This window comes from Ursus arctos, unplaced genomic scaffold (genome assembly GCF_023065955.2).
Source record: "Ursus arctos isolate Adak ecotype North America unplaced genomic scaffold, UrsArc2.0 scaffold_10, whole genome shotgun sequence".
Lineage (NCBI taxonomy): Eukaryota > Metazoa > Chordata > Mammalia > Carnivora > Ursidae > Ursus > Ursus arctos.
The window spans coordinates 66474317-66496433 of NW_026622764.1; the positions used below are offsets into that span (position 1 = coordinate 66474317).

The 22117-nt window shown below is 34.4% G+C and overlaps 1 protein-coding gene across 6 annotated transcripts in view; it reads right to left on the reverse strand.

Moving 5' to 3' along the window:
• PDS5B (PDS5 cohesin associated factor B) overlaps window positions 1-22117 on the reverse strand; it is a 187081-nt gene that overhangs the window by 108669 nt on the left and 56295 nt on the right. For all 6 annotated transcript variants that reach the window (XM_026493117.4, XM_026493115.4, XM_048215552.2 and 3 more), the window contains exons 2-6: window positions 10326-10452; window positions 6966-7169; window positions 3586-3672; window positions 3385-3482; window positions 2626-2752 (exon numbers count right to left, since the gene is read on the reverse strand). In XM_026493117.4, coding sequence (XP_026348902.1) covers window positions 2626-2752; window positions 3385-3482; window positions 3586-3672; window positions 6966-7169; window positions 10326-10433 — 624 coding nt within the window. In that variant the 5' untranslated portion in view covers window positions 10434-10452. The remainder of the gene's footprint in view (window positions 1-2625; window positions 2753-3384; window positions 3483-3585; window positions 3673-6965; window positions 7170-10325; window positions 10453-22117) is intronic.

Sequence of the window (22117 nt, forward strand, 5' to 3'; positions counted from 1 at the left end):
AGGCAGAAAAGCAGACACCCTACTGAACAGGGAGCCCAATGAGGCACTCGATCCCAGGACTCTGGGATCATGGCCTGGGCTGAAGGCAGACACTTAACTGACTGAGCCACCCCAGGCACCTGTCACTATATTTTCTATTTCATTGATTTCTGTATTTCATTCTTTTCTTCCTTACATACTTTGTATACTCTGATATTTTTATAACTTCTTGAATTGGACACTTACCTAATAAAACTAATTTTAAAAACATTTTAAGTTGTATCCCACAAGTTTTAATATGTATCATTTTCATTATTATTTCTAAATATTTTATAATTGCCCATCAGGATTTATTCTTTCAATAAATTATGGTTGCTATAAACTTGTTTTTGTTTCAAATCCTCAATATTCTTATAAACTACTGATTTACTTAATTTATAATCACTGGGAGAAGTGTTAAAATGGCCCACCAAATTTTGAGTTTGTTTCTTTCTCTTACTTAATAACTCTTTCAATTTATACTTTATATATTTTCAGCCTATGTACAAACCCTATATATTTTCAGCCTATGTACATGCAAGTTTGAATACCTTCTTGAGAACTAAACCCTTTATCCTTCGACAAATTCCTTCTTTACACAGTAAAGACTATTACATCTAATATCAGTACAAGCTGCTTCAGTTTTCTTTCAGTTAGTACATTCCTGGCAAGTCTCTTTTACATCCCTTCAAAAGCTCTCAACATTTTTGCAACAGTATTTTGTTCTTATCTCTTATTGAAGAGCTGGATTATTTTCAATCAAATCTGACAATGTTTTAAGTTGTAAATTTAGACCATTTACATTTACTGTAATTCTTCCTTTTACTGTAACCCTGAAAATTTTAATATGAATACTTCAAGTTAGAAGTTAATCAATAGCTATATACTCTTGATCACCACCAAGATTAGATCACTCATTAACTCCATTAAGCCATTCAATCTTATATGTTATTCATATTCAGTAGTTCGGGACCATTTTGTTAATCTCTTTAATCATTATAATTACTATTGCCACTTTTTTTTTTTTATAGATCAGTTCTTATTGAATGCATTTCTTTGTTCACCATTATGTCTTCTTTCTTGCTTCTTTTAATTCAATTTCCATCATTCTACAGCACTCACATAGTAGTTCTTTCAGGACGAATCTTGACAAGTAAATATTTAATGTCTTAATTTCACTCAAATTGGATATGCAACTACACACACATACACACACAAATGCACAATTATTTTTTCTTAGCACTTCGGAAATACAGTTCTATTATCTTCTGGCATCTATCCTTGCTACTGAGAAGTGAGCAATCAGTTTAATCATTATTCCTTGGTGAGAGCTATGTCTTTTCCCTCTGGGTGCTTTACAGATTATCTTTGGTTTGGTGTTGTATAATTTCTACAGGATGTTCTTAGACTGGGATTTGTTTTTATTTATTCCTCTCATGACACTTGCTACTTAACCCATAAATTCATGCTTTTCGACATATCTGGAACATATTAAGCAAATTCCTATGTACACATTTCTTCTCGACTTTCTACTTTGTGTTCTGAAATCACTACTAAATATATTGGTCCTTTTTATTCTATTTTTCATGTCTCAGTATCTTCTATGTTTCCTTTATCTCACTTTATCTGTGTAATTTCCTCTGATCTGTCTCCCAGTTCTCTAAACGTCATTTTATAATCCTACAGAGATCTTAATTTCAATGACCATATTTCATTTCTACCTTTTTCCTAAACTTCTCCTTTCGTATATCTAGCTATCATGTTTTTAACTCTTATTTGTACGTCTTCGATCCCTTTAAGCATATGTTATCTTAAATTCATTTAAGGGTATTATTTTTATCTAATATTTATTTGAATTTTTAAGTCTATTTGCAGTATCTGACTTTCAGCATTGATGGACTATCTTCTTTGAGAGTCTGGGAAATATTAAATTATGAGGTCATTTCCATTGAAGCACTATTTGTATAAATGTCATATACCTATAAAACTTAGATTATATCTTGCAAAAAGGTCTTCAGTTTGCACAGATCTTTATACTGGTGACTGGTCCCTCTCTTTAACCTCTCTCTTTTGTCTCTTTCACAGAACCATTATTTATTTCCAACTGTTTACTGGAGAGTTAATCATTTTCAAAGGACATGACACACAAACACACATCTTGATTAACATCACCCAGGGAAAAAACACTGTCATCAGCATATCCTTTTGTCCACAAATTAGTAAAGAATTCCCTTTTAATTTCACCCCTCCTCTCCATCTACATTACTGCTGTTTTTCACTTAAGGCTCTAACTGGTTTCAGCATCTCCTGACATGTAAAGTTTTGTGACAGCATGGAAGTAGCTATCACTCCTGAAACATACCCTATACAAAACTGAGTTATTACAGATATTTTATCACATAAACTACGTCTATTTAATTTAATTAGTAACAAGTGTACCATGTTTTATTAAGCATTAAGCATGACTAATATTAATATTAATCAATTAAAAAAGATTCTCCAAAACTATGGTTGAAGCAGGAAAAATTATATTTAGAGCATAAGCACAAGCTCTTGACCTTAATATTAATGGGCTCTAGACATACTTCAGTACATACTGCTACTTACCTTATGGGCAGGTACCAGATTTACCAAAACTGTATCCAAAAGCTCCTGAGATACTGTATCACCTTCACAAATAATAGAACTCATGAGGTCTACCATGTGCATATGAACTTTCTGATTGTGGCCATTGCTGAAATTCAAAATAGACATTATAAACTGTACAGGATTTACTCATAACATGGTGTTGACAAACACTACACTTTATAAAACATGATATTAAAATATTAATTAAATCAAATTCCATATATTCATTTAAAGTTTCCCTCTCCCAAATCTTACAGTGGTATCAAAAATATATTTTTAAACTACATTTCTTGGATTATTTTTCCCTAATTTTAACCAGTCTCACAATCAAAAGTAATTAAATCAAATGTCATCTTTAGTTTTACCTTAAATTCAGAAAATCAAATTGCCTTGAAGTTGATTCCAATAGGTAATATTAAAGAATACACAAAAAAACCTCAACTATTTACATGAATCAGAGAGTCGGTAATATTTAATTAAAAGGCAAAAATATAATCCAAAAAACATTTTTTTTGGCTATAGGTTGCCTTATACCATTCTTGTGTATACCTTATAATACAAAGTTAAATTCTATTCATTTTTAAAACATCTATAAAAATAATGTTAATGAGTTCTTAAGTTACAACTCTTAGGCTTCCATATATTCATCATAACAAACACAGTTTATGCATATTCACCTGTAAGTTCTAAATTCTTTATATTTAAAAAAATGTTACATGCCTAGTAAAATAAACTTACTTTATAACTGAAAATAATGTTCTGTATAATTGGGTAAAAATTTCATTGCTATCTTCCAACTCAAAGCATATGTTATACGACTTGACCCAAGCAATGTTCTAAAATAAAAAGAAAAAAAAATGAAAGGTAAACACTTTAATTAGTAAAAATATACAAGCACAAAAACCAATTTAAAATGTCTTCTCGAGATACATTGCTTACCTCAAGTAAGTAAAAATACCTATTGAATTGTGGGCTCTTTGTGTCTTCTAGCCCCTTCAACTGCCTTGTTATAAACATAAATATATCCTTCAAGAAAAAGAGACAAGGTATTATTTAGATTATGAATTCTAAATGAAAATACTCACTAACCTCCTAAAGCTAATTCAGTACTCATGTGTATTATCTACCATGATAAATTGTAAAGAACCGCGGGGGGTGGGGGGGATGACAACACGGGACAAGACTGTATTTGGCTGGAACTTTTTAAAAGAACCTTATCATATAAAACCTTATCACATAAAACACTAAATATCTTATTACCCTTCACAGGAAAATAGTAAATGATTTACCATGATCTTAGAGAATGAAAAACTTCATCTTCAAACAAGTTAAAAAACTAAACCCAAAAACTAGTAAACCAAAATTTATCCTATTATCAGTATAACAAAGGTTATATTTATAATGTTATTAGTATTAGTATTACATACTAATAACAAAGGTTATACTAATAATGTGACTGAGAGCTAATTAGGTTTGCTGGAACAGTACTATATAGGTAATTATACAGCAAAAACACAGTTTAGGAAACTTAAAATTCCAAAATAAATCACCAAGTGAAAACACACTAGATCACAGAAACTTAGAAATTTTAAAAAGAACTGGAGAAGTTAACTTTCAAGCTACCTACCTAATCATTATAATTACTTGTTTTTTTTCCCCACCATTTCTCAATCTGTCTCTATCTGTTGGCTTTTGATTTTTTACTACGTCTTCCTTTTGTACCTGGATAGAGATAGGTTCAATGTCCCTTTAAGGCAATTTTTATGGAGATGATGTTCTTAATATTCTGGAAGAGGGTAAAATTATAAAAGCTAATTCTGCAAAGAAATCATGCCAATCAGGGGCGCCTGGGTGGCTCAGTCGTTAAGCGTCTGCCTTCGGCTCAGGGCATGATCCCAGGGTCTTGGGATCGAGGCCTGCATCAGGCTACCCCCACTTGACGGGAAGGCTGCTTCTCCCTCTCCCACTCCCCCTGCTTGTGTTCCCTCTCTCGCTGTCTCTCTCTCTCTAATAAATAAAATCTTTAAAAAAAAGAAAGAAATCATGCTAATCAATAAATAAATATAAATAATATTAAATAAATAAAAAGAAAAGAGAAAAATGTGTCCCTTATAAGTAAAAGGATAAGAATATTTTTAAAAGGGAAGAAATATGCAGTTAACTGACTAGCTTTTCAAAAGAATACTATGGTAAGTACATCCTTCAAAAATGGTTACTTTGATAGTAGTACTGTACAAAATACATCTTTTGTGAATAAATCCTCCTAACTAAAGACTGTGACTAAAAGAAAACCAAGCGCCACAATGACTATCTGGAGACAAAAGACAACAGCCACTCATTTATAACCTCTCCAACTATCACTGACCTACACATGAAACCAAGTATATAAAAAGGGTTTTCTGATGATGATAAACTTACAGTGGAAATATGAGCATCAAAGTGTCACAGTTTTCTACTATTGCTACTACAGACAAAGAAAAATACAAACTTTGTGCTAATCAACAGTGAAAACTACTCCATACACGTTTAGAGAACACCCTGGAAAAGAATAGTTTTTAAGTACTACCCCCATAAAAGAAAAGAGTCACTTAAAGAAGACCAAAAAATCTGAGCAGAAAAAGTTAAGATACTGTAAATTTTGGGGTGCCTGGGTGGCACAGTAGTTAAGCGTCTGCCTTCGGCTCAGGGCGTGATCCCGGCATTACGGGATCGAGCCCCACATCAGGCTCCTCCGCTATGAGCCTGCTTCTTCCTCTCCCACTCCCCCTGCTTGTGTTCCCTCTCTCGCTGGCTGTCTCTATTTCTGTCGAATAAATAAATAAAATATTTTTTAAAAAAAAAGATACTGTAAATTTTTCAGCTATGGAATAATCCAAAAAGACTCTACTTTAATCACAGCTCCTCAATATTCTTCTTATAAACTGTCCTGTTATAAAGAGAACAGAGAGGTAGGTATTCTCTGGGGAGGACTTTTCATTACCCCAAAGCCCTGAGAGGTAGAAGAAACCTGCAGCAGCACTCTTAAGACCTTCCTCTTCATAAGAATGCCAACAAGACACCGGTAAGGAAGAGCCTCACAGGCCATCTCCAAATTAGAGGTCTATAACTAGAAAACAAAATATATACCTGGGTACACAACTCCACAGACCAGCTCATGATACCTACTTAAACCTCTGACCATTCTCAAATTTCATACTTCAATTCTACCTTCAGGTGACAAATACTGTCCCTATCCTGAGATTCTTTACCAATTAAAATAGTAAACAATCATGCCCAAACCAGTTTGGGCATTCCACACCAGAATTTTGGCAGACTTGATCAAAGTTATCAGGAATCATATCAGGACTCTTTTTCATCACTGTAAACCCAGTTCCTAACACATAATTTAACATCAATACTTGTTAAATGAAATAAACCTATATTGCCATCATTTTCTCCACACTGGTATTAATAATCTTCCTATAGACTCATTCTCTAACCCACAATTTCCACAATTATCTCTTTCTTTTAAAGATTTTATTTATTTGAGAGAGAGAAAGTGAGAGAGACCACAAGCGGAGGGGTGGTGCAGAGGGAGAGGGAGAGGGAGAAGCAGACTCCCCACTAAGCTGGGCTCCATCCCAGGACCCAGGGATCATGACCTGAGCTGAAGGCAGATGCTTAACTGAGGAAGCCACCCAGGCACCCCCACAATTACCTTTTATTACTAATGGTTTTTCTAGTTTTCCAACCTGTTTTATTCAATATCTTTTTGCACAGCTCTAGTTATTTCACACTTTCTAGCAGCTGGATTAATCATGCTATTCCTTTTATCATCTTTTAAAGATTTTCTATTCATATGGCTTTACTTACAACTACTTTAACCAAGTACTAGGTGTCTTTTCTACCTGTTCATTAAAATTTTGTTCACTGTATTTCCTTCCAAGCAATTCACACCACACACACATTAGGACTCATAGAGTATAAATTCAGGCTTATACTACATACTATGTTTTAAATAACGAATACGGTCTTTAGTATAGATGTTCAAAAGGGAAAAGGGAGTATCCCCCCACCCCCACCCCCCGAGTGTCACTGAAATAGAACTAATGATAATATAAGAAATATAGAATACACTGCACTAAGCTACTTCCTATCCTAAAGATCAAAAATTGTTTTACAAAAGTAAGTACTAAATGAGGGGTGGGGGAGTTCTTTAAAAAAAAAAGTTGTTTAACAAAAGACTGCTGCAGTATCTAAATACTTTAAGTCCCAATTTAGTTACAAACATAAATTGAAAGTATCAGTCAATCCTGGAAGTTCTTTAAATCAGTACTTGCCTTTAGTTTATCAGGGGATGTATAAGGAGCTTCAGGAGCATAAATCCTGAAAATATCAGCAAGGCAGCAGGCTACCAGTAAGCGAACATCTTTGTCAGGATGCTTGAGGAAAAAATCTGAAGCAAGATGTAAAGCTAGGTTTAAATAAAGCTCCTTTTCTTCTTCAGAGTCCTGGTCCATATCCATGAAAGTTTTCACAACCATCTATTCAAAAACAAAATAATGAAATAATGAAATCCTTCATGCAAAAATAGTCATTTGAAATAACAACCATATTAACTGCAAAGATTAACTTCCAAATAAATAATATACAGTACTTTCATTTTTCCCCTCTAAGTGTCTGAGAGAAAAGATCCTTCTCAAACTACAGGAAAAATAACTTTTCTTTAAAAGGGTAAAATACTTTTCATGTACCCATCATACCCACTAACCAGATAAAAAGTTTAAAACTAGCCTTACATGGCGTTTCTGTTCTCACTTTCACAATGGACTAAAAGGAATATGTCTGTCTTCAAAAGAGCAACCCCTCTTTATAATATATCTACTCCTTTTATTATACTTCTAAAGAAAAAACCTAGGAAAAGAAAAAAACAATTTATTTTTCCATCTGACCCATAAACCACTCCAGATACATGGACTTGTATATTCGGCTAAAAGACAATAAACAGATTAAAGAAAGGATGATGAAAATGTATTCCTAAACGGTAAAAAGCTACCACGAAGTGACTACCATAGCATCCAACAAAGTATTTTTTGTGCCACAGTAAAAGAGAACATGACATGGACAGTTTATTAGTAGGATTCAAATGGCATATATGGAGTAAGCAGAAAGAACCTATAAGAAATGGTTCCTTTTTCAAAAACATTTATATCAAAGAAGTAGGACAGAAATAAAAATGGTGAGGAATGGTACTCGTTGAATTCTATGAAGAGCTTTTTCTAATTTCGGTATTAGTTGTCACAATGAACCCTCAGTCCACAGTATTCTTACCTCAAATGAGGCTTTAAATTGCCTAACTTGACAGGAATACACATTTAAATAACCCTAATGGAAAGGTGACCATCTGGCATCCACTAGGTGGTGCTGCAAATACTAATCAACAAGAGGGGCTGGCCACCAACTATCAATTTACCTATGACCTGGTCCTTGAAAAATATAAGGATTTCTACTCTGCTATAGAGCTAGATTTCTTTTTTTTTTTTTAAGATTTTATTTATTTATTTGACAGAGATAGAGATAGCCAGCGAGAGAGGGAACACAGAGGGAGTGGGAGAGGAAGAAGCAGGCTCATAGCAGAGGAGCCTGATGTGGGGCTCGATCCCACAATGCCGGGATCACGCCCAGAGCCGAAGGCAGACGCTTAACTGCTGTGCCACCCAGGCGCCCCTAGAGCTAGATTTCTGAGTAGTAAGTTCTCCAATGCCTTCTTGGGAAAGTGTTCCTCACAGGGAGGACCCTCAGTTCTACTATGCCAGATGCCAGAACCAACCGTAAACTAATCCCTCCAGTCTGGCACTATAGTTAGTTTATGGGTACAAGGTCCAGGACTACTCTCCTCACTTTCTAATTTTATTCTTTTAAGATATATGCTTTGATGGCCAAGGCATATCATGAAAAGAGACAAAGAAAAAAAAACCTACATGCAGGAAACCATGTCTTTTTCTAGAATCTGTTCACAAAAGAGAGGTTCAGTATATTTTGAATAGAATATTATAGGAAACTCTATAAATTAAATAATAAATAATGACACCTTACATGTTAACAAACTGTTTTAATTTATGAAACTTACTCTTATAACAGTACATACCAAAAATAGTACTGTCAGCCCACATTAAATCCTTTTTATATTTCTCTAAGAAGATTGCTAAAAATAGTGGGTAAGTGTAAATTAGATAAATAAATGAAGAAAAAGTATATTAACTAGATTACTGCTGGGCATAAATGTCTAAAAAATAATGAAAACATATTACAAACACTAAATGTGAACACTGTGGAAATCATTCCACCAAAACTAACAACGAAGTTTACACAAGGGCAAGATAATGAGAATTCCTCAAAACTGTCTACAACTCAAATGGTGTTATTAAACTCAATTGCTCATGTGTAAGTCATCTATTAAAGAAGATGTCTGAGGAAATAACATCTCTAAAAGATAGGAAATGTTAACCAAGTATAGTTTCTTCATTTAACAGTTTCTTAGAAACAAAAGAGATGTTTACCTATCATTGCTAAAATATAAACTAATCTGAGGAAATAAAGTATTCACTTCTCTAAAAACTCAATAGGTCAAGGGAATGTAGATACAGAGAAATGAAAAGTGTCACATACAAAGGATTTGTAGCTTCACTATTTTTAACAAAACAGACACAAGTTCCTAACTAGCACATATCTGTAATTTTCATCTGCTCAAAGATGTCTTTTCCTTTGAATAAAAAAAAAATGTGATATCTGACATTCTAATACTTTATGCACAAAACTAAGACTTTATGTGAAATTTATAAGTATTAGAGTCCTTTTCTTCTAATAAAAATAAACCACACAGCAACAGCTACAAAACAATACTTTGCTTTAAGGCTCCAGGGTCTTCAATGATTAATTAATGCAGGTTTTCCAGTCTTGGAATAGAGACAAATAATAATGTATCAAGCAACATAAATGTCTAGGTAGATACAATTTAGAAGGGGAAAAAAATGCTCAAAAATAAAGAACATCTCAACTAATAAATCAGCTTAGCCTTCTGCTTGGCCACTCTGTTCCTTTAACCATTTTACAATCACAGGCACCATCACTGCCCTGAACAAAAGGTAAAATATTGTTCAAACACATATAAAGAGACTCTAGCCATACACAGACCACCTCATCTATGGAAGGTCACCATCAATCCTGATTCACTGCTGCCATGTTAGAAGCAGAGAGAGAAGCTGAAAGTAAAGCTCTTTAACCTACTCTAAAATAACTTACAAGTAAGTAAAATACAGCCCAAGTGCTCAGTACAAAGACTTAAAACTTCCTTTCTTAGGTTAAAATGATTGTTTTTGTAAAATAAATGAGATATAGGACAAAGGAGAACTTTATACAGACAACAATGAATGTAAGAGTACTACAGATTTATTCTTTATACCCAAGTATAGGAGGCCCTAGAAAATCTAAGCTTCACCTTTCCAGTTGCTCTCCTATTAACAGTAGCTAAGGAAACCCTACAGTTCTTCACCTACTTCCACTCTCCTCGATCCTTTCCCTGCCATTTTTAGCTTTTATTTGTTTTTAAGGTGCCCAAACAAAATACAGCCTTATGTGATTTCCACAGGTAACCGCCCACCCTAAACAGATGCCCCAAAACGTAACACAATTTTACTCACCTTTAACCGTCTCACCATCTCTTCTTTAGATATTTTATCTGAGATTTCCTTGACACCAGGAGGATAAGTAATTTTTCCATCATTGGTTCTTGTCTTTGAATGAGCCATGATGGAAATATTTTTACCCCTAAAACAAGAAAACTATTAGAAGCAAACAAAAAAATAGGCATAAACAAAATTAATAATAAACATGAAAAGTAACCTGTCCCCCCAACCAAATAATTTAAAAATACTTCCTAATTTATAGTAACTCACTTAATGAATTACTAATTAATGAAAAATTTTATTAAGCATTTCCCCAATTTTTTTCAGTTGTATTTTCACTTCCATTTCTACTAATGGTTAAGTTGGGTTATTTGCAGTAACCCTCCAACTACAAAAACTATAAGTAACAGAAAACAAAAACATCCAAAATAAGCTTATTTGTTAAAGCACCAAAAATTACATGTCCCAAATAAAAGAGAATACAGGAATCCAGAGAGGTAAATGGAGCACTGGAGCATTATATCCATTAACGCCCTGAGGGCATTGCCAAACCTGACAAATCTAGAGTTCAATTTTGGTGGTCTCATGAGGGAAGGGGGACAGAGGTAAATCTTAACCTGTCAAGGCAGAACATCAAATAAGAGACCCTCCTGACATTAATGCACAATACTACCCCGTCTCCAAAAAGGTAATATCCACAAAGATAAGCCAGAAATCAACATGAGCCCTGCCCTCAATAACAGCCACAGTGAACAGCAGAGAAAACTACCTCGGTAATAAGCAGAGCAACATAGTAACAGATGCAGCTAACTAGTTTTTGCCATAGGCTTGCACATTTGCTATAGTTCACATTACCTAAGTTATCCAGAGAACCTCAACACATGAATGCAGTGACCCCTGACTGGTAGTACTACCAAGCACCAAATGTAAGTCAAATTCTATACCTCAAAGAATCCCCACCATGAGGTTTCTAGGACAATGAGCATTATCAAATCAAAAATAAGCAAGCACCTAAGGAAACATGGCACTATGTACAAGAATCAGCAGAAATACGAGGCACGAAGACAGGACACACAGACTTCAGATATTAGAATTCTCAAACAGTTTACAAAACTACTATATTGTTTTAAGGAAATAAAAGTCTAAAGTAACTCAAGGAATAATTACAAAGAGCAAACTAGAACAAAAAGTCGAACTTCTAAAAATGAAAAATGAAAAACCTGAAATTAAAAACTCGATGGACAAGTTTATTAGCAGATTAGAAAAAGCTATGAGAATTAGTGAACTGGAAGAGAAATCAGGAGAATAAAAGGAGAAGAAAAGACAGAAAAGTTTAACTTACGATTCATGGGAGTACCAAAAGATAAATGAAAGCAGAGGCCCCATCTGAGTAGGACAGCATGAAATATCAATCCACAAATTCAAGAACCCACACAGAATAAAACTCAAAATAATAATAAGAATTGTAGAAAACAAACAAAACCTTAAAGCAATCATATTACTTTGAAAGGAACGGTATGTAAACTAATAAATCAGCACAATATAAGCCAGAAGACAGCAAAATGTCATCCTCAATGTGGGAAAAGAAGGTAACTGCAAAGCTAAAGTTTACATCCAAGGAATATAATTTTCAAGAATATGATAAAATACAGACAAATTAGCCAAACAAAAATTGGAAGCTATAAGTAAATATATATAGCACTTACAACATTGCTTAGCACATACTATGTACTTTATGCTATACATATATGATATATACAATCAGGTTTAAAACAAATCAAGACTTTAAAATTTCAATATAAGGAGCTTACAAAAACATTAAAAATACATGGATATGAAATGCTGAAAGTAAAAGGATGAGAAAATATACCATGCAGACACTAAACAATCCAATTGCAAAATAGGTAAAGACATGAACAGACATTTGAAAAGGAAATTCAAATGACAAATAAGCATATGAAAAATGTTCAACACCATTAATCATTAGGAAAATGCAAATTAAAACCACAATGAGATATCATTCCATACTATTAGAATAGCTAAAATAGAAAATAGCAATAACACCAAATATAGGAAAAGATGTGAAGAAGCTGAATCTAGACACTGCTGGTAGAAATGTAAAATAATATAACCACAGTTGAAAATAATCTGGCAGTTTCTCATAACACTGAACATGCACTTATCATACAAACCAGCAATTGCACTCCTGGGAATTTTTCCCAAGAAATGAAAGCCTGTGTTCATCCAAATCTGTACAAGAATATTTGTAAGAGTTTTATTCATATACCCCAAAACCGGAAGCAATCCAAAACCCTTCAATAAATGAATGGTTAAACAAATTCTGATAAATGCATACAATGAAATACTACTCAGTAATAAAAAGAACTGACTCACTGATACATGCAATAACTTACTGTCACTACGCTTATTGAAAGAGCCATAGTGTCATATAGCCAATGCTATATGGTTTCATTAATTTAACATTCTCAAAATGACAAAATTATAGACATGGAGAACAGATTAGTGGTTGCCAGTGTACACAGATGAGACTAAGAGGTAGCATTATGGAATTCCTTTACAATTCTGTGTCTTGACTGTGATGGTAATGACATGAACCTATACACAGGATCAAACTATACAGAACTACACAGAGACAGAGAGAGAGAAAAAAATATTATTCAAAAACCTGGGAAAACTGAATAAAGTCAGTAATCTAATTAACAATATTATGCCAATGTCAATTTCCTTATTTGATACTGTACTTCAGTTACATAATGTCACCACTGGCAGAGGATGAGTGAAGGGTTACAGAATTCTATGTACTATTTTTGCAACTTTAAACCTATAATTATTTCAAAATAAAAAGGTTTAAAAGCAAACCAATCAACTGTATTCATATGGATAGCAAATAAAAAGTTTAAAAATATAATTTACATAGAAGAGCATAAACTACTTACAAGTTGATCTAACAAAAGATGTAACTTTTACAGAGAAATCATAAAACTTTACTGACAGAAATTAAAGAAAACCTAAATAAATAAAGAGAAACCATAGACTGGACTGAAAATTTCAAATACCATAAAGATAGCAAATCTTCCCAGTTAATTATGTAGTCAATACAACCCCAATCAAGCCCAGGTTTTGCTTTTAAAAGAAACATGGCAAATTTTTAAAAAATTTATATGTAAATGTAAAAGGCAAAAATAGCAAGATACTTGAAAAAAAATACTGTAAATGGATTTGTTCTCAAATATTAAAACCCATTATAAAGCTAAAGTAATTTAGACGATGTAGTACTTACTGGTGCAGAAAAATAAAAGGATCAATGGGAAATATTAGCCTAGAAACAGACCCTTCATGTTTTACACATGAAATTTAATATATGAAAACAGCAGCAGTGCATATCAGTAAGAAAAGAGCAGAGAGAACAAAACAAAAAGTTCCAAATATTGCCTAATATTTTAATAATATTAAGTCTTCCAATCCATGAACACTGGTATCTTTCTATTTATTTGTCTTATTTCTTTCACCAACATATTGCAGTTTTCAGTATATAAGTCTTTTACTTTCTTGGTAAAGTTTATTGTGAAGTAACTTTTTTCTTTTTGATACTATTGTGAAGGAATTCTTTTGTTAATCTCCTTTTCAGATAGTTCACTGATAGTATATAAAAACGTAACTGATTTTTGCATGTTGATTTTGTATCCTGCAACTTAACAGAATGTATTAGTTCTAAAAGGTTTTTTTGTAGGGTCTTTAAGGGTTTTCTACATATAAGATCATGACATCTGTGAATAGGGAATTTTACTTCTTCCTTTCTAATTTGGATTCCTTTTATTTCTTGCCTTTACTTTACTGCCTAAATGCTCTGGGTAGGACTTACAGTACCATGTTGAATAAAAGTGGCAAGAGTGGGGATCCTTGTCTTGTTCTTGATCTTAAAAGGAAACTTCCTATTTTCACCATTGAGAAATGCAAATCAAGAATAAGGTATCACTTTACTCCTGTTAGGATGGCCATTATCAAAACAAACAAACACACAAAAGCTAACAAGTGCTGACAAACATGTGAAGAACAAAGAATTCCTGTACACTGTTAGTGCAAATGTAAAATGATGCAGCCACTATGGAAAACAGTATGAAGTTTCCTCAAAAAATTAAATACAGAACTACCATATGACCCAGCAATCCTGATCCTGGGTATATATCCAAAAAATGGAAATCAATAACTCTTAAGAGGTATCTGCACACCCATTTTCACTGCAGTATTACTCACAATAGCCAAAATATGGAAAGAACCCAAATGCTCATCAAAAGATGAATGGATAAAGAAAAAGAGTTTTATATACATATAATAGAACATTATTCAGGCTTAAAAAAGAAGAAAATCCTACCATTTGCAACAACACGGATGGACCTGGAAGACATTATGCTGAGTGAAATAAGCCAGTTACAGAAAGGCAAATATACTGCATGATTCCATTTATAGGAGGTATCTAAAATAGTCAAACTTATAGATGCATAAAACAGAATAGTGGTTGCCAGGAGGTGAGAGGAGAAAATGGGGAGTTGTTATTCGATGGGTGTAAAGTTACAGTTATACAACATGATTAAATTCTAGAAATGCTCTGTACAACATAGCACCTACAGTTAATACAGTGTTGTGTACTTAAGAATTTGTTAGGAGGGTAGATTTCACGTTAAGTGTGTTCTTACCAAAAAAAAAAAAAAAAAAAGGTAAAGGGACACAAAGAAACTTTTGGAAGTAATAACTGTGTTTATTGCAAGTGACGGCTGTGTGGTAATGGTATCATAGGTGTTGTATGTAATATGTATGCAGTTTTTTTCTCTGTTATCAGTTACGGTTCAATAAATCTGTTCCATTTTTTTTTTAAGATTTATTCATTTGAGAGAGAGAGAGACAGCCATTGAGAGAGGGAACACAAGCAGGGGGAGTAGGAGAGGAAGAAGCAGGCTCCCAGCAGAGGAGCCTGATGTGGGGCTCAATCCCAGCACGCCGGGATCACGCCCTGAGCCAAAGGCAGATGCTTAACAACTGAGCCACCCAGGCGCCCGCTCGTTTCATTTTTTTAAAGATTTTGTTTATTTATTTGACAGAGAGAGCACAAGCGGGGGGAGGGGCAAAGGGAGAGTTTAGCAGGCTCCCTGCCGAGCAGGGAGCCCAATGTGGGGCTCAATTTCAGGACCCTGGGATCATGACCTGAGCCAAAGGCAGAAAGAAGCTTAACACACTGAGCCACCCAGGCACCCCAATAAATCCATTTAAAAAAAAAAAAAAAAGATTGGGGCACCTGGGCGGCTCAGTGGGTTAAGCATCTGCTTTTGGCTCAGGTCATGATTTCGGGATCCTGGGATCAGCCTGGCATCAGGCTCCCTGCTCAGAGGGGAGTCTGCTTCTCCCTCTTCCTCTCCTTTTGTGATCTCTCTCACTCTCTCTGAAATAAATAAAATCTAAAATTAAAAAAAAAAAAATAGAAGATTTTCAAGTACCCTCTGGGAAATAAAATGCTTTGCCCCATCTGCTGGGAAAAAATAGGACGAGTTGGGGGGGGGAAGGAGGAGGAAGAAAATAATGATGATGATGATGATGATGATGATGATGATGATGATGATGATGGCGGCGGCAGCCGGTGGGCAGTTAGATTTCCAGAGATATGTCTGAGCTAGGGACAGATCTGGGAATCCTTGGTGTTAAAACAGGGGCACAGTTGAGAGCATTCAGGAAATCTTGTAAAGTGAGAAGAGATAAGAGAAGACACATCTTTACAATACAGACAAAAAAGAGCTTGCAAAGGAATCTGAAAATGATCAAAGAGGTAGGAAGAAGATGCAGAGAAGCCATATCAGAAAGTGGGGGGAGGGGTACACCAAGTTTCAATTCAAGACAAGGAATGGCCAACAGTGCTGGACTCGACTGAGACCTCAAGATGAAAAAACTAAAAAGAATCCACCGAAGGATTAACTGTAAATTGGCATGAGGAATCTTACAGATGAAAATGTTCTAAAACTGAATTATGGTGATAATTGCACATCTCAGTAAATTTGCCTAAAAATCACTGAATTGCACACTTGAAACAGGTAAAATTTATTAATTTTATGCTATGTAAATTATAGTTCAATAAAGTTTTAAAAAGGTCTGAAATTTTTTTCGAGTTCTGAGACACTTTAATACCTCACCTCCCCCCCCAAAAATGACATCATACCTATACCTCACACCTTACACAAAATGAATTCCAGGTAGATTCGTGACCTAAATATAGAAGCATAATACAAAAACTTTTAAGATATAATAGAGAAGAACAATTACATGACCTCAGGTTAGGAAAAGCAAGAACCAACTAAGGTCATAGTTATGTTCCTTCAACCAAAGAAGATATTTAGCAAAGGCCCAGAACAAATATTTCAGGGGTAGGTAAATAAAATATGACAGGATTCCCAGTTTTCCACAGAACCTGGAATGCAAGAAAGTCTCTGCCTTGCCTTGACAGAAGTAAAAGATGATGTTGACCATTCCTAACAAAAGATACACAACTGTGACCACAGACTGCAACTAAATAATGTAAACATGGTGTCTTTGTAAAATAAACTCACCCACATAGTCAAAAAAATTTGTCATGGTCAAAAATTGGTCAAGTGCTTGTTACTTGCGTAACTCTTTAGCAGTGACTATAGGGCAAAATGAGTAAGACGGATCTCAAAAAGCTATTCAAAAACATCCCGCTCAATAATTAAATGACAATAAATTCTAAAATTATCTTAACAGAAATAACAAGCTTGGAAAATACAAGATTGAAAGAAAGCCTACTTCTGTAAGTGAATGGGAGTGAAGTTGGTAATAACATAGAACAAAAAAAGGACCTAGAAAACAGTTCGTAATGTGTCACTAATCTAGAGAAGAGTTCAGTATTCGTTATTTAGGATCTAGAAGTATGACTGAAGGAAAAGGTGGAAGGAAGTAAAGGGAGCTAAGGAGGAAAAGATAAGAGCCAACAAAGGGGCAGGTCTACTCAGTATGCACTTCAGTTTTACAAACAACAGTACCAGTACAATAGAAATATCTCTGTTAATATATATAAGCTTTTCTTCAGAATAAGACATATTTACTGGCCCTGGTCTACCAAGCAAACTCTATGTACCTTAAAGTCTCAAATCTATAAGTCTATGATTAAACTTCCCCTGACTTCTCCAAGCAGAGCAAGGCTCCTCCCCCTACAGCTAAAAAACTCTGAACACATCATAATTAGCATTTATCACATCATATGTAGTGAACTTACTCTATGGTTCTCTTACTAGGTTGTAAGCTCTGTAAGCCAAGGGTAGTATATCATTTTTACACTAGCATCTATTATAGAGCCTAGCACAAAGCAGGTACTCTGGAAATCCTTGCAGAATGAATGACCAGAACTATTCTAAGAAATGGTGGCTACTGGGGTGCCTGGGTAGCACAGTCATTAAAGCGTCTGCCTTCGGCTCAGGGCGTGATCCTGGCGTTCTGGGATCGAGTCTCACATCAGGCTCCTCCGCTGGGAGCCTGCTTCTTCCTCTTCCACTCCCCCTGCTTGTGTTCCCTCTCTCGCTGGCTGTCTCTCTGTCACATAAATAAATAAAATCTTTGAAAAAAAAAAAAAAAGAAAGAAATGGTGGCTACAACAGGCAATACAAACCACAGAGAGGCAAAATCAAATACAGTAAAACCAGTTAGGAAACTGCTACAAAATTCCAGGTAAAGAGGAGGAGGTGACTGCAGGCAATCATGGGAAAACAAGAAAATGGATTCAAAGACTTATGCATGATTTTAAGAAAGAAGCAGGAAAAAAAAAAAGAATAGAGAAGTAGAAGATGGTTACAAGATTCAAAGCCTTTCTTCCTGAAAGTCAATTATTTAAATATTTACTGAGACCTTACTTGGTGCAATATACTACGCTAGACACTAGGAATGCAGTAACAAGCAAAATATAAAAAAATCTCTGCCCTCATCATAATGGAGATAGGGAAAAACCAGAGAGAGATCAAGTCTTGGAGGAAAAAATTGGTCTAGAAGGCAACTAAAAATGTAGATCTGAAGTTTTAGAGAAAAATCAAGGCCAGAAAATATTTTAGGACCATGTATAGCTCATGTTTTATGAATTTACAAGATCAATTAAGAAAATATGTAGGATTAAAAAAAAAAAGAAAATATGTAGGATTAGCTAAAACACCAACACTGAACCTTGAAGAAATATCTATAATGATATGGGGAGGGGATAGGAAGAGAAAGAGAACAGAGTCAGAAAAGGTAAAAAAGCAAAAAATAAATATTTTTAAGCCTAGGGGAAAAAAACTGAAAATGAAGGGGTGGCATACAGTGCTCATTATTTCAGAAATACGCACACCTGAAACACAAAATGACCTCAGCAAATACTCCCTTGGACCTGGCAAGGTGGTCTTTAAGAAAGAAGTTTCCAGAGAATAATAGAAATAAACACCAAACTGCAACAAAAGAGAAAAAAGGTATAAAGAAGAAAGAGGGAAAGGGAGCAATACTGAGGAAGAAGGGAAGGGTATAGAAAATAAATAGGATCTTCAATTGTTAACAGAAATAAAAAATAAGACAGTGATATATAACTGTTCTTCTTAGGTTTAACAGACTGTCAAAGAAATCATCTGACGTAATTTATTTCATCTCTGTGGAATTACAATTACTCACATTCAAGGTAGGGTGGATACACTGAAAATGAGAAAATAATAACTGTACTTAAAAATAATTTATATAAAACTGACTGGTCTCAGAATACATTTTATATACTAGATACACTATAGAACAAAGGAATAATTTCCTTCTCCATTTAAAATATACAGTTTTAATTTCACCAATTTATAGCAAAACCATGATAATCCAGAATTTCCCTGCTTTAGAAGGTCATGTGAAACTAATACTTTCAGAAAACAGTAATTTCATTGTATGCAATGTGCTGTTATATTTACATTTTTATGTTCAGTATTAACAATAAGTAAAACACAAAGTATTCTAATACTAAACAGCTTGTACAATCTTTGAATAAGTTCAAATAAAATGATCATTAATTAAAGGAAACATATCATAAAATTAAAAATCATACTGACAGTTCTAGGAACAAAATCAATGATATCATCATTCTTTACTCTGATATTATCAGATGTAAATAAATGTTAAGATGAAATAAGACTGAAGTAAAAATATTTAAAGATCCTTTCAGTGAATGGGAAAGAAGAGCAAAGGTAAGAGTAATAGAAATAATCATTTTCTAATTGATCTGAAAAGAGATAAAGACAGGCACCTGCCATTTTCATGATGAATTTGCTTAAAAGGCCAGTATGTGACAAGTTCAGGGTCACAAATCAAATCAAACCACTACTAGAATTCCTACTTGGCCATGTTCATTAAAAACTATTTTTCCTCCTGGGACTTTACTCAGGTAAAGGTGGAATTAGAAGGAAAACAAGATACGTGAAGAGTCCAGTAACTGCAAAAGGCAGACTTCCCACAACCAGTACCTCTTACAACCAGCAGATGGTGCCCTCCATAAAGACAACCCTTCCAATACATAGTCATTACAGAGAACATGAAGTTAGGCTTATTCTTAGGCCAGGGACAATTAAAAAGCTATTGTGAGTGTTTTCCAAGAGACTGAAATACAAATAAATTATGTTAATTTTCCCTAAGTATATAACCTTAAGGCCACGTTTACATATTTTCCAACTATTCAAACCAAAAGCTGCTTTTTTCCATATACAATGTTACCACTAAGCCACCATGCAACTTGAATTAATCTTTTTTAAATTCAAATTAAGTGCATTTAATAGTTATCCCTATGAGTTCTAGTAAAACAAAGTAATTTTAAATGGTTTAGGAAGTCCTTTCAGAAAGCAAACTCATTCTGTTCATATTTTTGGCAATGTTTATTTATAAAAGGTTAAATGTATTTCTTGCCTACGTTCTTTTTAAGGACCATCAATCTTACAGAAGGAAGTAAAGTTAAACTTAACTGGTTCAAACAGAAAAAGAGCCCCAGGTCCTAAAACATCTCAACTAGCACCAGTTTCTAATTAACAGTACAGAAAGTATTGTTAAATCTCTTTAAAATAGTATTTTTTATGTTAATGATAGTATCTCTCATTTACTGAATGTTTGGTATTTCTCTAGACAGTCATCAGCTCGATATCCTATCCAGTGGGGGAATAAAATCATGTATTCTTCTACACACATCAAACCTCATGCACACATTCTTGCACAACCCCCCATTCTTAATAAACTTGCCTCCATTTCACTGAGAAAATAGAAGCTCTAACAAACAGGAACTTCCCTCAGTCTCCCATCACTAATCTACGGGCCTACCTACTGCATTTATACCCATTCTCTCATTCCTTCCTGTTATTAGAAAGTATGTTAGCCTTATATCAAAAATTAATCCCGTCACTGGAACACAAAAATCCCATCCTCTACGGGTTTATCAAAGACTCTGACTTCACTAGTTGTCTCCTCTTTCCTCTGCATAAGCATCCTCAGTGTCTACTAGATCCTTCTCTCAAGACCCAATATATTCTGTTCTTGAGTGGAAGGAATACTATAGCACTCCTGCTTAACTACAAATACCCCTCCAGCTACTACTGTCTTCTCTCTCAAATTACCTTCGCAGCCAAGCTTCTCAAAAAGTATTATTTTCTACCCTCACATCTTCAGTTCCCATCTACTCTTCATACTAACAATCTTGTTTCCAACATCCGCCATCTCCAGCAATAATGCTTTTGCCATAGTCGTTGTAGCGGACTTCTAAAACAGCAACAGATTTTCCCTTCTCTGCATCTACACCCTTGCAATGTGACTTTGTTGCCCCTCCAATCAAGAAGAGTGTTTTTCCAGTCCTTGAATCTGAAATGATTTTATGACTTGATCCAATGGGACATTTGCCAAGCTTAGTGTTTCTGCCTTTGAGGTTACAGACTTTCTGCTCTTGGAACTCTAGTGAAGTGCAGAAGCCCAGAAGTTATCCCAGTTTTTGGAGCCAACTGAATCTCCTAATACTCAGGCCCAAACACCTGCACTTAAAAAAGGTTCCATGAGGATTTTTATATGCAAAGTTAAGTAACAATACATCTTAATAGCCAAAAAGTTAACCCAAATATCTACTAATTGATGAATGGATAAACAAAATGTGATATATCCATACAACAGAAAACTAACTAGAAACAAAAAGGAACAAAGCAATGGTATACAAGACAACAGTGATGAACCTCAAAAACATTCTCCAAATAAAAAAAGCCAGACACAAAAAACTATATATTGTACAGATGACATTTACATGAAACATCCATAAAAAGCAAATAGATGAGTTGTTATCTGGGACTGGGACTGAGAAAGTCGTCACCACAAATGGACACCAGTAATCTTTGAAGAACAATGGTTATACACTCTAAACTTACTAAAAATCATTGACTTATACACATAAGTGTTTAAAGAAAACACAAAAGAGAACAATTCATTCTGTCAGATGGTAGAGAAGCTTGTCAGCAGCATATCACAGAGTTGGAATTTAAGCTGTGGAAGACAATAAAATGGCTAGGTATGGATTCTAGGATTCAAGGTAACTGGGAGGCAGAGGAAACACTGAGCAATGAAAAAAAAGCACAGAAATATACTAGGTCTGAAAAAACAAGCACACAAACGAACAAGTCAGGTATCTGTTATATATGCCTTTCTAGAAAAATCTCATTCTGCAAAATCACACTTTCAAAATAAAGGATAAAACACATCAGCAAAACAACAGCAAT